Source organism: Somniosus microcephalus, chromosome 5, assembly GCF_052327205.1.
Source record: "Somniosus microcephalus isolate GS21.2 chromosome 5, FLI_Smic_1.0, whole genome shotgun sequence".
NCBI lineage: Eukaryota > Metazoa > Chordata > Chondrichthyes > Squaliformes > Somniosidae > Somniosus > Somniosus microcephalus.
Genome location: NC_140991.1, coordinates 218513091 through 218533641, shown reverse-complemented (window position 1 = coordinate 218533641; position 20551 = coordinate 218513091). Strand labels below are relative to the sequence as shown.

The 20551-nt window shown below is 47.5% G+C and overlaps 1 protein-coding gene across 1 annotated transcript in view; it reads right to left on the bottom strand.

Annotated features, from left to right (window-relative positions):
* The window catches only part of dnah5 (dynein, axonemal, heavy chain 5), a 754701-nt gene that overhangs the window by 207539 nt on the left and 526611 nt on the right, over nt 1-20551 (bottom strand). The window contains exons 49-54 of the mRNA XM_085988698.1: nt 17653-17866; nt 17278-17501; nt 15994-16192; nt 13601-13773; nt 1934-2064; nt 1021-1174 (exon numbers count right to left, since the gene is read on the bottom strand). Of these exons, the coding sequence (XP_085844824.1) occupies nt 1021-1174; nt 1934-2064; nt 13601-13773; nt 15994-16192; nt 17278-17501; nt 17653-17866 (1095 nt within the window). The remainder of the gene's footprint in view (nt 1-1020; nt 1175-1933; nt 2065-13600; nt 13774-15993; nt 16193-17277; nt 17502-17652; nt 17867-20551) is intronic.

Below are 20551 nucleotides of genomic sequence, written 5' to 3'. Positions count from 1 at the left end.
CAACTAAGTTATTTTTTGAAAAATGAACTCAAATTAAGATGAGGGAAGACATTTGTGTCTCTCTTAGTTTAATGCACTCTCTGAAGTTTCTAGCACACAAAATAGCTAGAGGTGTATAATCAGCGCTGTCCTTTTTTCACATGCACACGTAAAACAGCAATTTGAAAAAAAAAATCACTTTTAACTTTGCCTGAATAAAGTTTCTGAAATTTGTACTTTAGTTTTTCAAATGATTTTGGAAAGTAACGGAGAAGCAAGAAAAAAATTCCAGCAGTTCTGTTACTGATGCATCTTGGTAAGTATGTACATAGCATATGCTGAGACTGCTCAATCTAAATTCAGCTAACATTATAATTCAGGGCAAAAATATCTACATAGGATTACATAGGGTATACGGCACAGAAACAGGCCATTCGGCCCAACCAGTTTGTTTATGCTTCTCACGAGCCTCCTCCCAGCTTTCCTCATCTAAATCCATCAGCATAACCCTCTATTCCCTTCTCCCTCGTATGCTTGTCTAGCCTCCTCTTAAATGCATTTATACTATTCGCTTCAACCACTCCCTGTGGTAGCGAGTTCCACATTCTCAGCACTCTTTGGGTAAAGAAGTTTTTTCTGAATTCTCTATTTGATTTCTTGGTGACTATCTTATATTGATAGCCTCTAGTATGCTCTTCCCCACAAGTGGAAACATTCTCTATGTATTCACTCAAAAGTTGGACAACAGCAGCCAATACTTCAATAGGGTCTCTGATCAATGAGCAGACAAGAATTGTGGCACTATTTGGGCAGCCAGCAGCCTTGGACTAGCTGATGCCACCCAATATCCCAGCCCACGTCTCACATGGCGCTTCTTGCACATCATATGCTATGTGCTGGGAGTGCCACTCAAATATGCAAATAAGTTGGCCGACTTGCAACATGAGTGAATTACCTGCAGACTAGATACTAATGAGCAACATTATGGAAACCATATCGTAAGTGTTTATGCCTTTATAACCAAATGATCGATTAACATACCTCTCCAGATGATAGAACATTGTTCATGTATTCAAGGAAAGACTCATCTTTGATCTCATTATCTGTAAAGATAAAGGTGATTCCCTTGCCTTGATGACCTGCGGTTTTGTATAAAACCTTCAAATCTTCCATCAGGTTAGAGCTGTTGTATGATCTGAGAGAGGGTTGAAAAATGACAATTAGTTGCTTCAAAGAAAAACTACATTCTGAAATATCTAAGTATTAAGCAACAATAAACTCTCAATCACCCAAAAGAATACATGATAGAACTATTAATATCACTGTATCCTCCTCTTTTCAAGGCTAAAATATATCAGTTCAATATATGTTCTGCACAGAGCGAAGTGTGTTAAAATTGCGTACATATTAAAATTTTACATTTGAAATTCCAATACAATATATAAACATCAGATGAGCTGGCAGGAGGCCAGAATCCTTTGGGTGCCTAGGAGGAGCACTCTTGTCGGTAAGCCGTTAAACTGCCTCGGAGTCCTAGCTGAACGATAGGACCCTAATTGGCATATATTAATGAGACATCCACTAGAGTCGGGCAGAAGCCTCCACCGGCCAGCATTAAATTCGCCGTGGGGAGGAATCGGAGCGACAAATAGTGCTGTTTAATTTTAAGTACCGCTTAGCTCAATTTCCGACGGGCAAAGCGAGTTAAAATCCACTGTTAGTATAACTAGCAAAATTATAAGGATAATGCTCTTATCCAAGTGCATGCTGCATTCAAATGTTACAACAGTCAGCAGTCTTAAAACAACAAAATCAGAGCAGGTTACAAAGCTGGTTGAATATTACAGTCTATCTTTTTAAAAATATTTTGTTCCTCACTCATCATTAGTGCTTCATGACAGATTCCGTCTCCTTAAATGTTGTAAGGGCAATGAGAGAAATGCCTGTTCCTTACCTTGTTAGTGAGATTTGGAATGTCTTGTATCCAGCAATGAAGGATGCCAGTTTAGTCAAACTTTGCTTGCCTGACCCACCTACACCAACCAGCAATGCATTCCCACGAGGTGTGCGAATAATACGTGAAATCTAGTGATAAAATAAATAATTTAAAAATAATTTTGTTTTATGAAAGAGTTGAACAACCAATACATTTCTCCTGGACAGAAGACGACAAATTTTGCAAGCCCTGCTCTTTGGCACGGAGCTTCTGTCACAGGGCTGTTAAGATTTGGAATACACTTCTTGGAAGAGTGGTGGAAGCAAGAACTTTCAAAAGGCAATTGAACATTGAAGGGGACTAATTTGCAAGCTTATGGGGACAAAGCTGGGGTGTGGGACTAAATTGGACAGCTCTTTCAAAGAGCCAGCACAGGCACGGCAGGCTAAATTGCCTCTTTCTGTGCAGTAAGATTCTGATTCTATTAATAGGAACAAGGATCAGAGAATTAGGTGCAGATTCCCGGTGCTCCCCATTATAGGGATGGTTTGCATTTATATATAGCCTTTCACAACTTAGGATGTCCAACGTGTTTCAGAGCCAATGAAGTACTTTTGAAGTGCTATTGCAATGCAGGAAAAAACAGTAGCCAATTAATGCACAGCAAGATCCCCAAAACAGCAATGAGATAAATGACCAGATAATCTGATTTAGCTATGTTGATTGAGGGATAAATGCTGGCCAAGACACTGAGAGAACTTCCCTGCTTTTATTCAAATAGTGCCATGGGATCTTGACAGGGCCATTCGATTAACATCTCATTCAAAAGACAGCACAGCAGTACTGAACTGAAGGGCTGGATTTTGTCAATGGGGAGCTTTTGGAGGCGGGACTCCCACTTGTCGGGTTTCAGTCCCGCCTCCATCAACTTCTGGCCAACCTACACTATTTTCCCTTGATTGACCTTCTTAAGCCCGCCCAGTAGGCTTAGCAGGCCAATTAAAGGAAAGCCAGTTACAGAGAACGTCAACGTATGACGCTTCATCTGGCAAAAATTCATCTGAATTCAAGACCTCATCAAACCTCTTTCTTTTGCAGAAATTAGATGGTTGTTGCATTGGAGAATGCAACAGCCATCTGTCATCTCTGCCGCTGAGATGCAAGACTCTCCGCATACCCACCAATTGAAGCCTGCAGGAAGAAACAAAGGTAAGTACACTTTTTCTAACACTTTCCACTTACCTCAGATACTCACCTCTCCACACTTGCACCCATCACTTAACTCCACAGCACACTTTTGGACCCCTCTGACACCCGCAGACCCACTACTCGCCTTGGTGACCATGGCGGGTTTCGGAGCCTTCGGGAAGCCCGCACTTGTGTGGGCAAAATGAGGATAATCCTAGTTTCTGCCTGTTAACTATGCTAACAGGCAGTTAAGTGGCTGTAATCCCTTCCCGCCTCCAAGGAGACGGGACCTGGCGTGGGACGGCTACCTGCCTCCTGGCAAGATGGCATGGAGGCGGGTTGGGCACCCGCCCCCAAATTCTGCCATTTTCCCGGCAGTCCCGCCTCCAAACCCGCCTCCCCAGGGCTGGCAAAATCCAGCCCGTTGTGTCAGTCGCGCCTCTGGAGTGGGGTTTGACCCCACAACCTACTGACTCAGGAAAAAAAACTGCTACCACTGAGTCAAGACTGGAACATGGAAACAAGAGTTTGATCTATTTTCATCAATACCAACCAGCTCATACATTGAACTACCGCTACCTTTTCATTTGAACAACAAACTTGTTGTGCTGGAATTTGCTTGTGATAGTCACCAGGAGGTAGCAATATCTCCTTCTGGTGACTATGACAAAGAAAATTCGACCGAACATGTTCACCGTTTTAATCAAAAAAGCAACATTAAAGCAGCAGTTAGATTGTTTTATCTATATATATAAATCGGTACTTCTGTCATTCTGTCATTCTGTCTATCTGTCTATCTGTCTATCTGTCTGTCTGTCATCGCGTGTGCGTTGCGGGTATGCACTCGAAAGTTACAGGGCGTACCTATGCGCGCGTTACCTCCAAAGAAAGCTTACGCTTCCGAGACGGTTTTAAGCATATTTACGTTTCAGCCGGGCTAAAATTGCGCCTGCGGTATCCCAAAAACCTTCAACATTCCGCTCATTAGCATCTCATTATCCGCTCATTAGCGACAGAGTGACCTCGAGCTCGACCAATCGTACGCCGGGTTGCTGGCGTGTGCCGCCGGGCCAATCGGTGCGCGTGTGGCCGGGCTTTATCGTTCTGAACCGAGGTGAGTCGCCGCCATCTTGATTCCAAACTTTTCCTTTCTTTTTCCCGCTTTCTGCGTCTTAAAAAAAAACGTTGCTTTTAAAACACATATTGTTTTTAAAAAAAATGATTTAGAAAGTAATTAACTTATCTAATCTCATTAATTTTCCTACCTTTCCCCGTTTTTCCAGGTAGGCCTAGAAGCCTCGGCGTCTCCTCCGCACCCACGCCCGAGCTAGGCACCTCCCGGCCCCACTCGAAGGCTGGAGGGCCGAGCCTCAGCCCAGCGCCGCTAGGGTGCGCGCGCAGCAGGAGCTGAGACGTGTCTCTCTGCCAGGGCTTGCTGAGCGTCCAGCGTTACCCTGGCAACCGGGCCCGCCGGACGTCTCGCACAGCCGCAATCGGCGGTCTTCACCTCGGGGGGGGGGGGGGGGCGGCCGCGGGGGGGGGTGGGGGGCGGCCGCGAGCCGGGGGGGGGGGGGGCGGCCGCGAGCCGGGGGGGGGGGGGGGGCGGCCGCGAGCCTCGGGGGGGGGGGGGGGGCCGCGACCCTCGGGGGGGGGGGGGCCGCGACCCTCGGGGGGGGGGCGCGACCCTCGGGGGGGGGGGGCCGCGCGCGCAGCAGGAGCAGCTGAGACGCGGCGTCTCTCTCTCTGGCTTGGTCAGCGTCACGGTTGCCCTGGCAACCGGGCCCGCCGGCCGAGAGAGACGCCGCGTCTCAGCTCCTGCTGCGCGCGCAATCGGCGGTCTTCACCTCGGGGGGGAGGCGACCCTCGGGGGGGGGGTGCGACCCTTGGGGGGAGCGACCCTCGGGGGGGGCCGCGACCCTCGGGGGGGGGGGGGCGCCCCCCCGCCCTCCCTCCCCCCTCCCTCCCCCCCCGCCCTCCATCCCCCCCCTCCCTCCCTCCCTTCCTCCCCCCCGCCCTCCCTTCCCTGCCTTCCCCCTCCCGCCCTCCCTTCCCCTCCCCCCGCCCTCCCTTCCCCTCCCCTGCCCTCCCTTCCCCCCCCTCCCTCCCTCCCCCTCCCTTCCTTCCCCCCTCCCCTCCCTCCCCCTCCCCCTCCCCTCCCTCCCCCCTCCCTCCCTTCCCCGCCCTCCCCCTCCCCCTCCCTCCCCTCCCCCCGCCCTCCCTTCCCCTCCCCCTCCCCCTCCCCTCCCTCCCCCCCTCCCATCCCTCTCTTCCCCCCAGTCGCTCTCTCTCTTCCCCCCAGTCGCTCTCTCTCTCTCTTCCAACAACAACATGCCCTCGAAAAAGCCTCGGCACCGCCGGGCACTTCAGCTAGTTATACATATATGACACTAGATAACAATAACAAAGTCACATTTTAAGTACTCAAAGGACTCAAATATTTATAGTTATTCAATGGTATGCCTTTAATACCTATAAATATTTGAGCATTTAAAGCACACAATGGCTGGGGAATTGGTCTGGCACCAAAAATTGGTGTTAAGTGGGCGGTGCGCCTGCAGCATGCATCCAAAAATAAAGACCCAAAGCTCACCACAAATTGTGCTTCGGGCCTGATCTACATAATACTGGTGAGCCGTGGAAGCCAATTGGGCGTCCAGATATGGCTAGTCAGTTGGGGAAATTCATCTGGCTCCAATGCAGGCAAGTCTTGGGAGGGAGGGAGTAGAATGGGAGGGGGGCTAACGTGGGTTGACTGCAGTCTGCAGTATTGATGTGGAGCCAGAAGAAGCACATTTGTTCCTCCTGGTTCCACATTAAGGCAAGTAAAAAAATAACAAAACCTTTTCTTTGGCGGACTCCAGTGGACCCCTTAAGGACTGCTGGTTAAGCCACTGGGCACGTGGAAGTAGCCAGTTTGGCAACTGCTGCTGTTCCAGATTGCACCTGAAAATTAGTTCCCCTGACTTTTATTTTTCTCCAAAAACAAAGTACTACAGATGCTGGCAATCTGAAATATAAAGAGAGAATGCTGAAAATACTCAGCAGATCAGGCAGCATCTTTGGGGAGAGAAATAAGAGTTTTTGTCAGAATTGGAAAAAGTTAGAGATGTAACAGATTTTAATCAAGTACAGAACCAGGGAAAGAGAGGTTGGGGGGTGGGGAAGAAAAGAACAAAAGGGAATGTCTGTGATAGGGTGGATGGAAGGAGTGATTAAATGACAAAAGGGATGATGGTGCAAGGCAGAAAGGGGTGGTAATGTGACAAGTAAAGAAACAAAAGATGGGTCTAGACCAGTATATATGCTACAGTGGTAACAGCAGAATCATTACCAGTAGCTGTTGTCTGTAAAAATGGGAGCAGTGGTTATGATCTGAAATAGTTGAACTCAATGTTGCATCCGGAAAGTTGTAAAGTGCCTCATCGAAAGGTGAGGTGCTATTCCTCAACTTCATTGGAACAAAGAATGAGGCCAAGGACAGAGCGGTCACGGTAGGAGTGGGGCGGGGAATTAAAATGGCAAGTGACCGGAGGCTCAGGGTCATGCTTGCGGACTGAACGGTGATGTTTAGCAAAGCAATCACCCAATCTCCATTTGGTCTCCGCAAGGAAACCGCACCGTGAATAGCGAATACAGTATACTAAATTGAAAGAAGTACAAGTAAATCTTATTTTTCTCTCCAGAATTCGGGTGCAATGGTGACCAATTTCACCCCCCAAATATAACTTGAAAATACAAAATATGCATCATCACACACTGCATATTGCTTAAAAACACATTTCAAAAATGATGCTGTAATTTTGAAAAAGTAAAGAAGCTGTGGGGTCAAGCCCCACTCCAGAGACTCGACTGACACTTCAGTACAGTACTAAGGGAGTGCTGCACTGTTGGAGGTGCCGTCTATTGAATGAGATGTTAATCCATGGTCCCGGCTCAGCTGGATGTAAAAGATCCCATGGCACTATTTGAAGAAAAGCAGGGAAATTCCCCCAGTGTCCTGGCGAATATTTATCCCTCAATCAAAATAGCTAGAGCAGATTATCTGGTCATTTATCTCATTGTTGATTTGCAGATCTTGCTGTCCATTAATTGGCTACTGTTTTTCCCTACATTGCAATAGCACTTCCAAAGTACTTCATTGGCTCTGAAACATTGGGCTGGATTTACTCAGCACCGAGGAGGCGGGCATGGAAGCGAGTCTGCCGGTAAAGTAGCAGAAAGTGGGGGCGGATGGCAAACCCGCCCCCATCCCGCCTCCGTGCCCTTTTGCCAGGAGGCGGGAAGATGTGCTGCTTCGGGTCCCGTCTCCTGGAGGCGGGAAAGGGATTAAATCCTTTTAACTGCCTGTTAGCATGTAGTTAACAGGCAGGAAAAAGGATTAGTGCCATTTTGCCTTCTCAGGTGAAGGCTTCCCGACCTCGGAGAACACTGCCGGGTTGGAGGAGACATGGAGGAGGTCTGCGGGGGTTGGAGGCACCTGGAAGTAAGATGTAGAGGTGAGTGATGGGTGCAATTGTGGAGTGGTAAATGTGTAAGGTGAGTGATAAGTGTTTAAAAATGTTTACTTACTGATGTAAGAAAACTATTAGGCACTTGGTCCAAGCGTTAAACAAGGCTTTAATCAACTGTTTTACAACATGGAGGTCTAGTTGTGTCCTTCACTAGTTCCGGTTAAGAATGTCCTGCGCAAGCTGGGCCCATGTCCGAGTATTTATACTCTCCCTGGACAGCGCCACCCGCAGGCCGTTCAGTATTATTTCATAAGTCTTTCTTTCATGAATGACTGATTCATGTCAGTTACCTTGTTTTATTCCTACAGCCTTCATTCACCCTGGATCAGGATCCTCCAAACCAACAGCCATCTGAAATTGACAAAGTTGAAAGGTTTGATGAGTCCTGAACACAAGGGCTCATCAAACTACAGAGAATGTCAGTGTTTAACAGCTTCACAGAGCTATCAATCGCTGACATTTCTTCTTTCAAGAAGTCTTGACAGACAGCACGTCATACGTTGACGTGCTCTGTCAGTGACTTCCTCCCTAATTGGTCTGCTGAGCCCGCAGGGTGGGCTTAACAAGGTCAATCAGGGGAAAATCCCTCTGGTTGGTCAGACGATGATGGAAGCGGGACATTGACATGACAAGCAGCAGTCCCGCCTCCAACTCGTCTCCATTAAGAAAATCCAGCCCATTGTGTTTATCTGGGGATACGTAGATTCAAAGCTGCCCGCTCATCGCTCTCAGATTGTATGGCATCCAGTTTATTTTTCTTACCTATATTTCAGCTTTGCTGTACCATTATATACCATCAGCTAATTTTATTTTTTACCACTTTCAGTTTGATCCAAGCAGTCTGCCTCAAGTACAAGTACTGTATTGAACTTTCTGTAGCTGTAGTGTGTGTACCTTTAAGGGGAGAACTACTTTTTACAGCTCCTGTATACTGTAGTACTGGCAGTGACCACACCTGTATATAAACCCTGAGTAGGGATCTGTACTGTTAGTTTTAGAGTAACCCTCATCCAGTAAACACCTGTTGATTGTTCTCTGCAGTCTCTGGTCTAGTTATTGAAGGACACACAACATCAAGATACACGGATTTAACATTGGCGACGAGTCGATTCGAACCTACCTGCAACTCTGCAGAAGAAGGCCGATTCCAGAGGCACGGGCGTCGACCATCCAGCGGAGACTCCAGCGAGATGGGCTGGCAACAGGTATGGCACAGACCCTTCCCGCACAGCGGCGGCTAGAGCTGACCGACGGCACAGGAAAAGGCCGAGCAACGTCGACGGGAGCAGAGAGAGGATAGAGCGCACAGGGCGCAGCCGGTGTTCAGGACCGAGCGGCATCGACGCAAGAAGAGAGAGGGTAGAGCGCACAGGGTGCAGCCGCTGTTCAGGACCGAGCGGCATCGACGAGAGAGGCGCACAGGAAAACGCGCAGAGCGCAGCCGGTGTTCAAGGGCTGAGCAGCGTCCGCGGGGAAGAAAGGAAGCGCGGGAGATGCCATTTTTTTTGAGCCACAGCGGAGTAGAAGGGAGAGCGCAGGAAGAAAGGAAAGCGCGGGAGACGCCATTTTGAGCCACAGCGGAGAAGAAGGGAGAGCGCGGGAGACGCCATTTTGAGCCACAGTGGAGAAGAAGGGAGAGCGCGGGAGATACCATTTTTAGCCAGTCTAACCACACCCAGGGATGCCGAAGAGTGGCAGTGTCACAGCGTTCGACAATGAAGTCGAAGATTGGGCGACATATGTCGAACGCATAGAAGTGTACTGCAAGGCGAATGAAGTGCCAGATGACAGGAAAGCACTGGTATTGTTGAATTCCATGGGTGCAAAAATGAATGGCTTACTGCAAAACCTAGTAACCCCAGAGAAGCCAGTGGCAAAGGATTTTGAAAACATAGTGTCAATCCTACAGGACCACTTAGATCCCACACCGCTGCTGATAGCGGAAAGATTTAAGTTTCACAAAAGGAACCAGCATAAAGATGAAAGTAATGCTGAGTTTTTAACGGAACTGCGCAAGCTATCGAAACACTGCCAGTTTGGAACGGGACTAGCAGATACTTTAAGGGACAAGTTTGTGTGTGGGCTTCAAAGTGAAGGAACCCAGAAACGGCTGCTATCAGAAAAGGATCTTACGCTGGACAAGGCTTTCAGCATGGCAGTATCACACGAAGCAGCAGCACGGGGTGCGGCAGAGATACAACGGAGACCGCAAGAATATGGCACAAATGAAATGTCATACGGAACAGTGAAGTGCTATCGCTACGGCAGAACAACACACGACCATAAGGATTGCTGGTTCAAGGACCAAGTGTGCAGACAGTGTGGAAAAGTAGGACACATAGCAAGAGTCTGCAGGTCAGAAAAGAAAACCAGCAGCAAGAAATCCCCACAGGAGAAGTACAAGAAGGTACATAAGGTGACGGAGAGTAGTGCAGATGAACAGAAAAGTAATACAGACTCTGGAAGCAAGGAGCTGGGTTGTCTGAAACTACATAATGTGATCAAAACGGAGGATCACCAAACTATCTGGGTCACGCTCAAGATAGACGGAGTCCAAGTGAAAATGGAATTGGACACAAGATCAGCCCTAACAGTCATAAACCGAAGAGACTACAAGTGGCTATTCTCACATATACCCTTGAGAGATACAGAGATTGTCTTGAAGACGTACACGGGGCAAAAAGTCTACCCCAAAGGAAAAATAAGGGTGAACGTTATATATAACGGCAAGGAAACACCAAAAATGGACCTATATGTATTGCCAGATGGAGGACCATCACTACTAGGACGTGAATGGATCCAGAAGATACAGCTAGATTGGCATTCCATACAAGCACTGACTGTAGATGCCAAAAAGGATGACGACGTCACACCTGGACGACTGTCAAAAATGCTAACTGACGCACAAGAAGTGTTCCAGGAGGGACTCGGAACACTAAAAGGCATAACGGCGACGATCAAAATAGAGGAAAATGCAAGCCCAAAGTTTTTTAAGGCCAGACCGGTGCCTTATGCGATCCGCCCAGCCGTCGAAGCAGAGCTGGAAGGTTTGGAACGTTCTGGAGTACTGTCCAAAGTGGACTGGAGCGAGTGGGCTACACCCATCCTTCCTGTAATGAAGAGGTCGTTGAGTAATACGCCTGGGGAACCAAAGAAGGTTCGCATCTGTGGGGACTTTAAGGTGACAGTGAACCCAGTCCTTCACACGGTACAATATCCGCTTCTGCAGATTGAAGATATTTTCGCCTCGCTATCTGGAGGAAAACGTTTCACTAAGATTGATCTGGCCCAGGCGTACCTGCAAATGGAGGTAGAAGAAGCCTCGAAACAGTACCTCACGATCAACACTCATAAAGGTCTCTACCAATACAACCGGCTGGTGTTCAGGGTAGCATCAGCTCCGGCTATTTGGCAAAGGGCAATGGATTAAGTCCTGCAAGGGATTCCAGGGACCCAGTGTTATTTGGACGACATCCTGGTCACGGGCGAAAATGACAGTGATCACCTCGCCAACCTGGAGCAGGTGCTCACTAGATTGAAGGAATATGGGCTCCGAGCTAATCGCCACAAATGCGAGTTTTTCCAGAAGCAGATCTCGTACTGTGGCCACGTTATTGATGAAGAGGGGTTACATAAGTCCCCTGAAAAGATTGAGGCAGTAGTCAAGGCTCCAGCACCGGAAAATGTGTCACAACTGAGGTCGTTCCTCGGGCTGGTGAACTACTACCATAAGTTCTTGCCGAATAGTCTACAGTACTACACCCACTGAACACCCTACTGCAAACGGGGGTACCATGGAAGTGGAATGACGAATGTAAACGAGCTTTCCAGAAGTGCAAAGAATTGATCACATCAAAAGAGGTGTTGGCTCATTTCAACCCAGCACTACCAATTCGGTTGGCGTGTGATGCATCACCCTATGGTATTGGAGCGGTGCTGTCACACAAATTCCCGGACGGCTCGGAGAGGCCAGTAGCCTTTGCGTCTCGGTCACTAACCTCAGCCGAGCGTAACTATGCCCAGATTGACAGGGAGGCCCTCAGCCTAGTGTGGGGAGTGAAAAAGTTCAACCACTATCTGCACGGGCAGAAGTTCACCTTGCTGACTGACCACCAACCACTTGTCTCCATCTTTAATCCAAAGAAGGGCGTTCCGGTGATGACTGCGCAACGGCTACAAAGATGGTCCCTTTTTCTAGGGGCGAACCAATATGAAATAGAGTATAAGGGCACGAAACAGCATGGAAGCGCTGATGGGTTATCACGCCTGCCACTGCCTACTGCGGAGGAAGCACCAGCAGTGGACCCTGTCAAAATATTTTATTTGACTATAATTGAACGCTTGCCAGTAACTAACGCGGAAATAGAGAAGGAGACCCGAAATGACCCGACACTGTCTCGGGTATATGACTTGACGGTGAAGGGATGGCCAACACATGGCGACTCACTGTTGCCAGCATTCTCATCCAGAAGAGAACAGCTGTCAGTATGCCAGTGGACCTTGGGTGGAATTACCACTCGGGATCCACACATCAAGTTAAGGGAGAGAGTGCTCAATGAGCTTCACGAAGGCCATCTGGGAGGGGTGAAAATGAAAAGCCTTGCTAGGGCTTATGTGTGGTGGCCAGGGATCGATCAGCAAATCGAGGACCTGACAAAGAGCTGCTCAGGATGCCAGAAGGTCCAAAATGCACCACCACATGCCCCTCTACACCCATGGGAGTGGCCCTCCTCTCCATGGCAACGGGTGCATATTGATTTTGCTGGTCCATTCATGGACCCAATGTTTTTAATAGCTGTGGATGCGCACTCGAAATGGCCTGAGGTGATCAAAATGTCCTCCACCACCACGGAGAAAACGATTGCAGTCCTACGGACCATATTTGCCAGGAACGGCTTGCCAGAGCAGATTTGCTCTGATAACGGACCACAGTTTGTGTCCGAAGAGTTTCGGAAATTTATGAAAAGGAATGGGGTAAGGCATTACACATCCGCCCCGTATCATCCAGCCACAAATGGATTGGCTGAGAGGTTCGTACAAACCTTTAAAAAGGCAGTAAGGGCCATGTGCAATGATGACATTCCACTGCAGCACAAGGTGGACAATTTCCTGTTAGCCTACAGAAATGCGACACATGCAGTCACCAACCAGACCCCAGCCATGATGTTCTTTAACCGAAGGTTGAGATCTCGTCTGGATTTGCTCAGACCAAATGTACGAAGAGATGTTGAGAATAAGCAATTCTAGCACATCAATGAGAAGCCAACAAGGAGCTTCAATGTAGGGCAACCAGTCTTGGCCCACGACTACCGAACAGAGAAATGGCAACCCGGAATGTTATGCACACGGCAGGGACCACTAATGTACACAGTGGATGTCGGGGAGAACATTGTGAGACGCCATGTCGACCAGATCCTAGAGTCACAGGAACGAGTCAACCCCATGTCTCGCGTACCTGGTGATGAACCCGACATACAGGTAGCATCTACCCCAGAAACAGTAGCATCGGAAGCTGATGAACCAACCGACGACGGGGGCCAGAATCGCCTCCGCACCAAGAGCAAGACACTCAGGAAAGGCGCTATCCAGAAAGGATCAGGAAGCCGCCCCAAAGACTGAATTTATAAATGGACTATTTTCAGTTAATGTTGCATGTTAAAAGTGTTAATTGTTAAATGAATGTTATGGTACTGTTAATCTAAAAGGGGAGGAATTGTAGTGTATGTACCTTTAAGGGGAGAACTACTTTTTACAGCTCCTGTATACTGTAGTACCGGCAGTGAGCACACCTGTATATAAACTCTGAGTAGGGATCTGTACTGTTAGTTTTAGAGTAACCGTCATCCAGTAAACACCTGTTGATTGTTCTCTGCAGTCTCTGGTCTAGTTATTGAAGGACACACAACATCAAGATACACGGATTTAACAGTAGCTACCAACTGCCATGTTGGAAAAATCTTAATTATTCATTTCTAAATGATTTTACCTTCACTAAGTGAGTCATGGCATCCTTAAAATATACCATATCCAATCCCGTTCCTCGGATACTTTCATTGTACTGCTGCAAAAACATATTCAGCCGATCCTTCAGATGATCAAAACTCCTAATAGGCTCATAGACCTTTGGCATATCAAAGTCAGTGTCCTCTGGTTCATCTCCTACAGCAAAAGATTTCATTTTATGAACATCCACACTTAAACCCATTTTCTTATTTCACTTTCCAGATCAGGGTCTGATAGCTACATTAAGCTACTAAAACTAGGATTCATTTAAGGTTTGATGTTCATAATGCACCTTGGCCCCACAAAACCAATGGGAGGAGCACATCTCAGTGCAGAAGCGCTCCTGCCCAGAACTTCTGCAGCTGGCCCCCAGACCTCTGCTGTGTTGGGAAGCCCCTTAAGTTAAATGAACTGGTGGGTGCTCATGCCACTAGGGGTACATTTGGAGTGCCTGCCATTGAAAGTAGTTTGGGAAGTTTGGCAGAGGTGGCCTGGCCCATCGAGGGTTGTCTGAGCCTTTCCCAAAAAGATAATTTTGCTGCCCTCACAGTCCCTTTGCACAAAATATGTTTTGGAGAGGCAATTTATTTTTGTGAGTACCTCCACCAATCATACACTGGGTCCCTTTGAGGTCAGAGATGCAGGAAGTCATCTGCCCCGGCACCCTAGTCCCTTGCAATGATGGCCTTGCTTGGAGCGGGGGAAAGGCCCTGCCCCCTGGAATCTTTGGTGCAAGTCTGGCAGACTCCTGCCGAAGTTATGGCAGAAGTACAATGGAACAGAAGCAGATTTTCAGAGCCTTTTTCTTTTTATGCAAAATGCATTTTTCAGTTACTGTATATACATATTTTTCAATCACGTTGTGCTATATTTGCAAAAGCAAATAGAGTGTTAGGATATGTTGCCAGGATAAAACAAAAAATACTGTTCAGTTTTTGTATGAGCATAATTAGACCTCAGTTTTGGTTCCTTCATATGGTAGATAATATTGAGGCCCTGGAAAAGGTTCAGAGGACTAGATTGAGCGATGAAGTTTATAGAGTTAGTTACCACAATAGGCTTAAAGAGCTGGGCCTTTTTTCTCTAGAAAAGCATAGACTTCAAGGAGACTTAATTGAGTTTTTTTAAACAATGAAATGATTAGATTGGCTCCATGTGAATAGGCTGTTTGTGTGATAGGTTAGGGAGGACCAGGGGACTTAAGTATAAATTACGTAAGCATAGAACTAGGTTAGATGTCAGCAGGTATTTCACAGAGAGTGGTCAACCTATGGAAAAACGTTGGCTCATGTAGTGAGTGCCAATTCACTGCAAACATTCAAAAGGGAGCTGGCCGAGTTCCTGAATGTAGTCAACATAATGGCCTAGAAATTGGCCTGAGGCGCCCAAGCGGCGCAAAGTTCGCCTGGGCGCTGGAATTTGCGCCGCGATCGCCGCATTAGCGATCACCGCAAATTCAGTTGAAGTGCCCCTAGAGGGAGACGGGGCGCGGCTCGAGGCGCTCCGCGTCCCTCTTAGGGCGCTGAAAATGAATTTCGCAGCGCTACGTGCCACAGCGCCACACGCTGCGGCACGGCACGCTGCGGTACTGCAGGCCTTCCTCCCACTGTTAAGGGGGAGGGCCTGCAGCAGCACGAGCCCCGATCGCGAGTGCCGGCAAAAGAGCCCGGCACCAAGGAGAAGTGCCGGGCTCTTGGGAAACAGCCGGCAATGCCGCGGTGGGGGGGACCAGGAGGCCGGGGACGGAGGTGCTGGCAGGCGGCCGCCAAAAAAGCGGCCGCCCCGCACCTCCACCTTAACTTGCGCCTCTGCCGGCGCAGCAAGGCCCCGTGAACCGGGCGCGGGTAGCGAACGGCGCTACAGCGGCGTTCGCTACCAAATATCGCGATCGGGGCGCGAATGGGGCGCTGCGCACACCGATGACGTCATCGGTGGTGGTGCAGCACAAAAGGCTAACGCCACCATTAGCGCCCCTGCTGAATATCGCGGGAGGCGCAGCCGGTGGCGCTACAGCCACTGACTGCCTCTTTAGGTGCTAACAGGTGGTGCTACTCACCCAATTTCTCCCCCAATATGTCTAGAAGGTAGGTGGGTATTGAGAGATGTGTCTCCCAGTCACCAGGGTCTCCTAGTTTGATCGTGATTGGGGGTTGGAGAGAAATTTCCGCAGGAGTTTTTTTTCCTAAATTGGCCTTGGCTTTTTCCCTCTGTGTTTTTGCCTCTCCCAGGAGATTGTGTGGCTGGTTGCTAGTGTGCCGGGGCAAGTGGCCGGGGGTCCAATGGGGGTTAAAGTGGGCTTAGGTTGCACTAAGTGTATGGAAGAGTCTTGATGGACCAGCTGGTCTTTTTGTTTTTGTATGCTTGTATTTTGATTACCTGTGGCCTCAGGTGCATCTCGTAAGAAGTCTACAAAATAAGCATTGACTCCAACAGCGACTGTAGCCAGAGCTTCCTCCTTTAGTTCCTTTTCAACTACTTTGGCTAAAGCATTGTCAAACCAAGCTACATCCTCAGAGGTGGTAAATCGATCAGCTATAACGCATTTACATTCATGTTTCCACAGCTTTAGTGTCACCTGAACATATAGTAGAAAGCAAATATTTTATTAGCAACTAGATTTAAATCATTAATAAATAAAATTTGGTTTTAATGATCTCCACTTGTAGTGATCATTTGTTTGAATCATAGATCCATCCTTGCCAAAACCATAACACAGACCCATCTTTGCCAAAACCATAACACATATATATGTGGCTGTGTTTGTGTATATTAATCAGTGAGGTTTGGTTGTATTGATAAGATTAGTGCGACTGTACTTCTGATCGTAGTTTATTATTTCAGGATGGGAAACTGTAATCTGCACTAAAAGCACTATCTGCATTCACGTCATGCCAGTGTTTGTGGCATAACGGAACAGGTTTGCAATGTCTGGTTCCAGCTACTCCACTTTCTCTATGTAAGTGTGGAGTTGCACGGTGTGCTACAATGGTACATGTGCCTAACAGAGCAGAGGGGACAGTTCAAAATCAACTTGGAGAGCAGGGGATGTTTGTAGTATAAAGTTTGTAATTTATAGTAGCTGACTCCAGCTGTTGCATTTTCTCTACACCAATATGTAGGTCACCTCTGAACAACAAAGCTTTGAATCAGAGTACAATAATTATATTCTAATTGAAGTCTTCTTGAAGAGAACCACAGTGAATCAAAAAGAATTTCCAGGGAATATCTAATGATACATTCATTCTCCAAACCTATGCTTCATAGAACAGGTGAACTGTTTTAGAATCCATGCGCTTCGAATGTAGTGATCAATCAATTGTAAAGATTAAAGATGGACCCTCCCAAATTGACCACTGGAACCAAAGTCCACTGTAGCTAATATCTTGAATGATGCACAACGAATGTCTGTCTCTATAATCAGGAAATACTTTTTATTGCTGCATTAGCACCTTCAATAAAAAAAAGAGCTCCACTGCAGAATTGTTCTGCTTCAGAGTTCCGAGTGAACATCAGGAAATTGTGCTCTGTCAACCTGTGGTTTCCTGTCCATTAGTTTCAAGGGGCAGAAAACCATAGCTGGAGGTGCACAACTTCCTGATCTGCACTCCTGGCCTGAAATTAAAATAAGTTTATAGAAGACAGTTTTGAAACAATACTTACAATTTCATTGTTGACAACCTCCGAGATAGTATTCAACATTCCCTGCCAAATCCGTGAGAGGTCTCTCAGGTTAAAGATATAGTGAAACTTGGCCGGTGTGGGCAACATTTTTACCTTGGTCATCTGCCAAAGTTTGCGGGTCATTGGTACCAGTTTGGTTACCAGATTTCTCACCTCTGTACAGAAGCCCCGCTCAGTGCAGTAGTGGCCAGTTCCAATTACACCTAAAAAGACAAACATCAGAAACTCAAATTTTCTGCTAATTAGGTTTGGTAATAATGTTTCAGACTTTGAAATGTATTTTTCCTCAATTCATAAACTAATTAAAAGGCGAGATAAATCACCAGACATGTGGATTGTTTTTGTCCTCCTTACCAAAAATCTTATCGATTGAGGAGTTAGAAGGCAACGTGCAGTTAAAAATTGAGAAGTGTCTCTTCAAACGCTGGGGTATGTCATTTCTGCCTCCTCCAGCATGGATCATTGCAGCAAGGAACTGGACGTCCACAATATTTGTGAATTCACCTGGTTTTTCAAGATTATAAAAACCATACTGTTCCATCAGCTGTCGTACAATTTCATTGGTGACCTAAAATGAGAGCAATGTTAAGTGTCCTAGGGATTTACTGGGAGACACGGCAATGCAAACTCTATTCAGAATATAGTTTGTAATTTATAGCAGTCTTTTTCTTTGTGAATTTTCATGCGCATCAAGGTAAGGAATGTAAATGGTGGGGAAAGGAATATTTTCAGGCACCCACTATCAAACAAGTTGGTTCAGCTTATGGCACTTTTATGTCCCTGAGTCAGAAGATTGTAGGTTCAATCACCTCTCCATGTGTTGAGCACACAAGAGTAAATTTTACAAATTCGCACAAAGCTTTGCCTGCCAGCAGCGTAGGTCCTGCAGGATTTGGGTCCATTCATTTCAAAGCACTGATCTCCATTCATGAATTCCTGATATGTACTTCCAGTTAGTAAAGCTCTACATCGGGAGTGAGAATATGTAAACTTTACTGTATAATCTTCTAGGCTGACACTCCAGCGCAACAGTGAAGAAGCACGGCATTGTCAGTCACCGTCTTTTGTATGTGATAGTAAACTGAAGTTTTATTTGCCTGTTCTATGGAAATTAAAGATCCAATGACATTATTCAAAAAAGAGTAGCGAGGTCTCCTGGTATCCTGAACAAAATTCTTCCCTCAACCAACATCTCCAAAAACAAAACTGGTCATTCATCTATCACAATGCTGTCTGTGAAATCTTGCTGTGTGCCCAGGCAAACAGAGCATTAAATCTGCACACAGGTTAATTCATTGGCTGTGAAGACCTTTCGAGATATTTTTGAGAATTGTGGTAAGGTGTTTAATAAATGCAAGACTTTCTTTTATCCCAGGTTAGGTACAGCATCATTTAAATGTGAAGTGAAACTCCAACCACTCTGCCTCACAAAGTACCCTAGCTTCATGAGCACTCCTCAACACATCAGCACTTCCATGGCCTTTTGAGTGAGAGTTGTTAATTTGACAGCAACTCATTGAAATTTAAGGGCAGTTTCTACCCCTGGATTGATGCCTGCTTGGAACTAGATTGAGACTGATCAAATTCAACATGCAACAGAGGGAGGAAACCACCAAACCAAGGTCCCACAGATGACAGAATAATCTGCTAACCCATCTGCTAACCCACTTTACTCTTCCCCACTATTCCCTCCTATGTTGAATAAACTAAATGCCCAAGTCCCAAGTGGACAAGTTTGTGTCATAACTGCCCATGATTTTCCTCAGCCAAATGAGTGAATATTGTCAGTTTTTGGTAGAGTTGACAGATAATAGTATCTGGAAGTTAAATTCGGGAGCGCCCATTGCGCACAAGTGATGAGGTCCGAGGAGCCTCAGACCTCAACTCATGAGGCAGTGTTGCGAGAGAAGCACTCTGGGAAGAAGATACCAAGATTATGGGCACTGCAGACTGATTGGCAACTCCATTGAGGAGAAATGTCTCAAGAAGGGTAAGAAGAATTTGATCGGAGACATAGAAGCAACTATCGTACAGCATACCTACAGTGGGTATTTATCCCAGCACATCTGCTGTTATAGAAGAAATCTATAAGAGTCTGAATATATTCTAATATTTTGAGAAAAACAGGGACTGATCGGAGGATGGAGCCGGGTGGGGAGAGTGATCTGAAGTCAGGCCGGGTGGGGAGAGTGATCTGAAGCTGGGTCGGGATGGAGAGTGATCTGAAGTCGGGTCGGGTGGGTGAGTGATCTGAAGTCATAGAAACATAGAAGATAGGAGCAAGAGTAGGCCATTCGGCCCCTCGATCCTACTCCGCCATTCAATGCGATCATGGCTGATCATCCAAATTCAGTACCCTGTCCCTGCTTTCTCCCCATATCCCTTGATCGCCTTAGCCTTAAGAAACATATCCAACTTCTTCTTGAATATATTTAATGAATTGGCCTCTACTGCCTTCCGTGGTAGAGAATTCCACAGGTTCACCACTCTCTGGGTGAAGAAATTCCTCCTCATCTCAGTCCTAAATGGCTTACCCCTTATCCTTAGACTGTGACCCCTGGTTCTGGACTTCCCCGCCATCGGGAACAGCCTTCCTGCATCTAGTCTGTCTAGTCCTGTTAGAATTTTATAAGTTTCAATGTCAGGCCGGGTGAGGAGATTGATTGGAGGTCGGGGCTGGGTGGGGAGATTGATTGGAGGTCAGGGCTGGGTGGGGAGAGTGATCTGATGTCGGGCCGGGTGGGGAGATTGACCTGAAGTCGGGGCTGGGTGGGGAGAGTGATCTGAAGTCGGGCCGGGTGGGGAGATTGATTGGAGGTCGGGGCTGGGTGGGGAGAGTGATCTGAAGTCGGGCCGGGTGGGAGAGTGATTGGAGGTCGGGGCTGGGTGGGGAGAGTGATCTGAAGTCGGGCCGGGTGGGAGAATGATTGGAGGACGGGGCTGGGTGGGGAGATTGATTGGAGGTCGGGGCCGGGTGGAGAGAGTGATTGGAGGTCGGGACGGGTGGGGAGAGTGATCTGAAGTCGGGGCTGGGTGGGGAGAGTGATTGGAGGTCGGGGCTGGGTGGAGAGAGTGATTGGAGGTCGGGACAGGTGGGGAGAGTGATCTGAAGTCGGGGCTGGGTGGGGAGATTGATTTGAGGTCGGGGCTGGGTGGGGAGAGTGATTTGAGGTCGGGGCTGGGTGGGGAGAGTGATTGGAGGTCGGGCCGGGTGGGGAGATTGATTGGAGGTCGGGGCCGGGTGGAGAGAGTG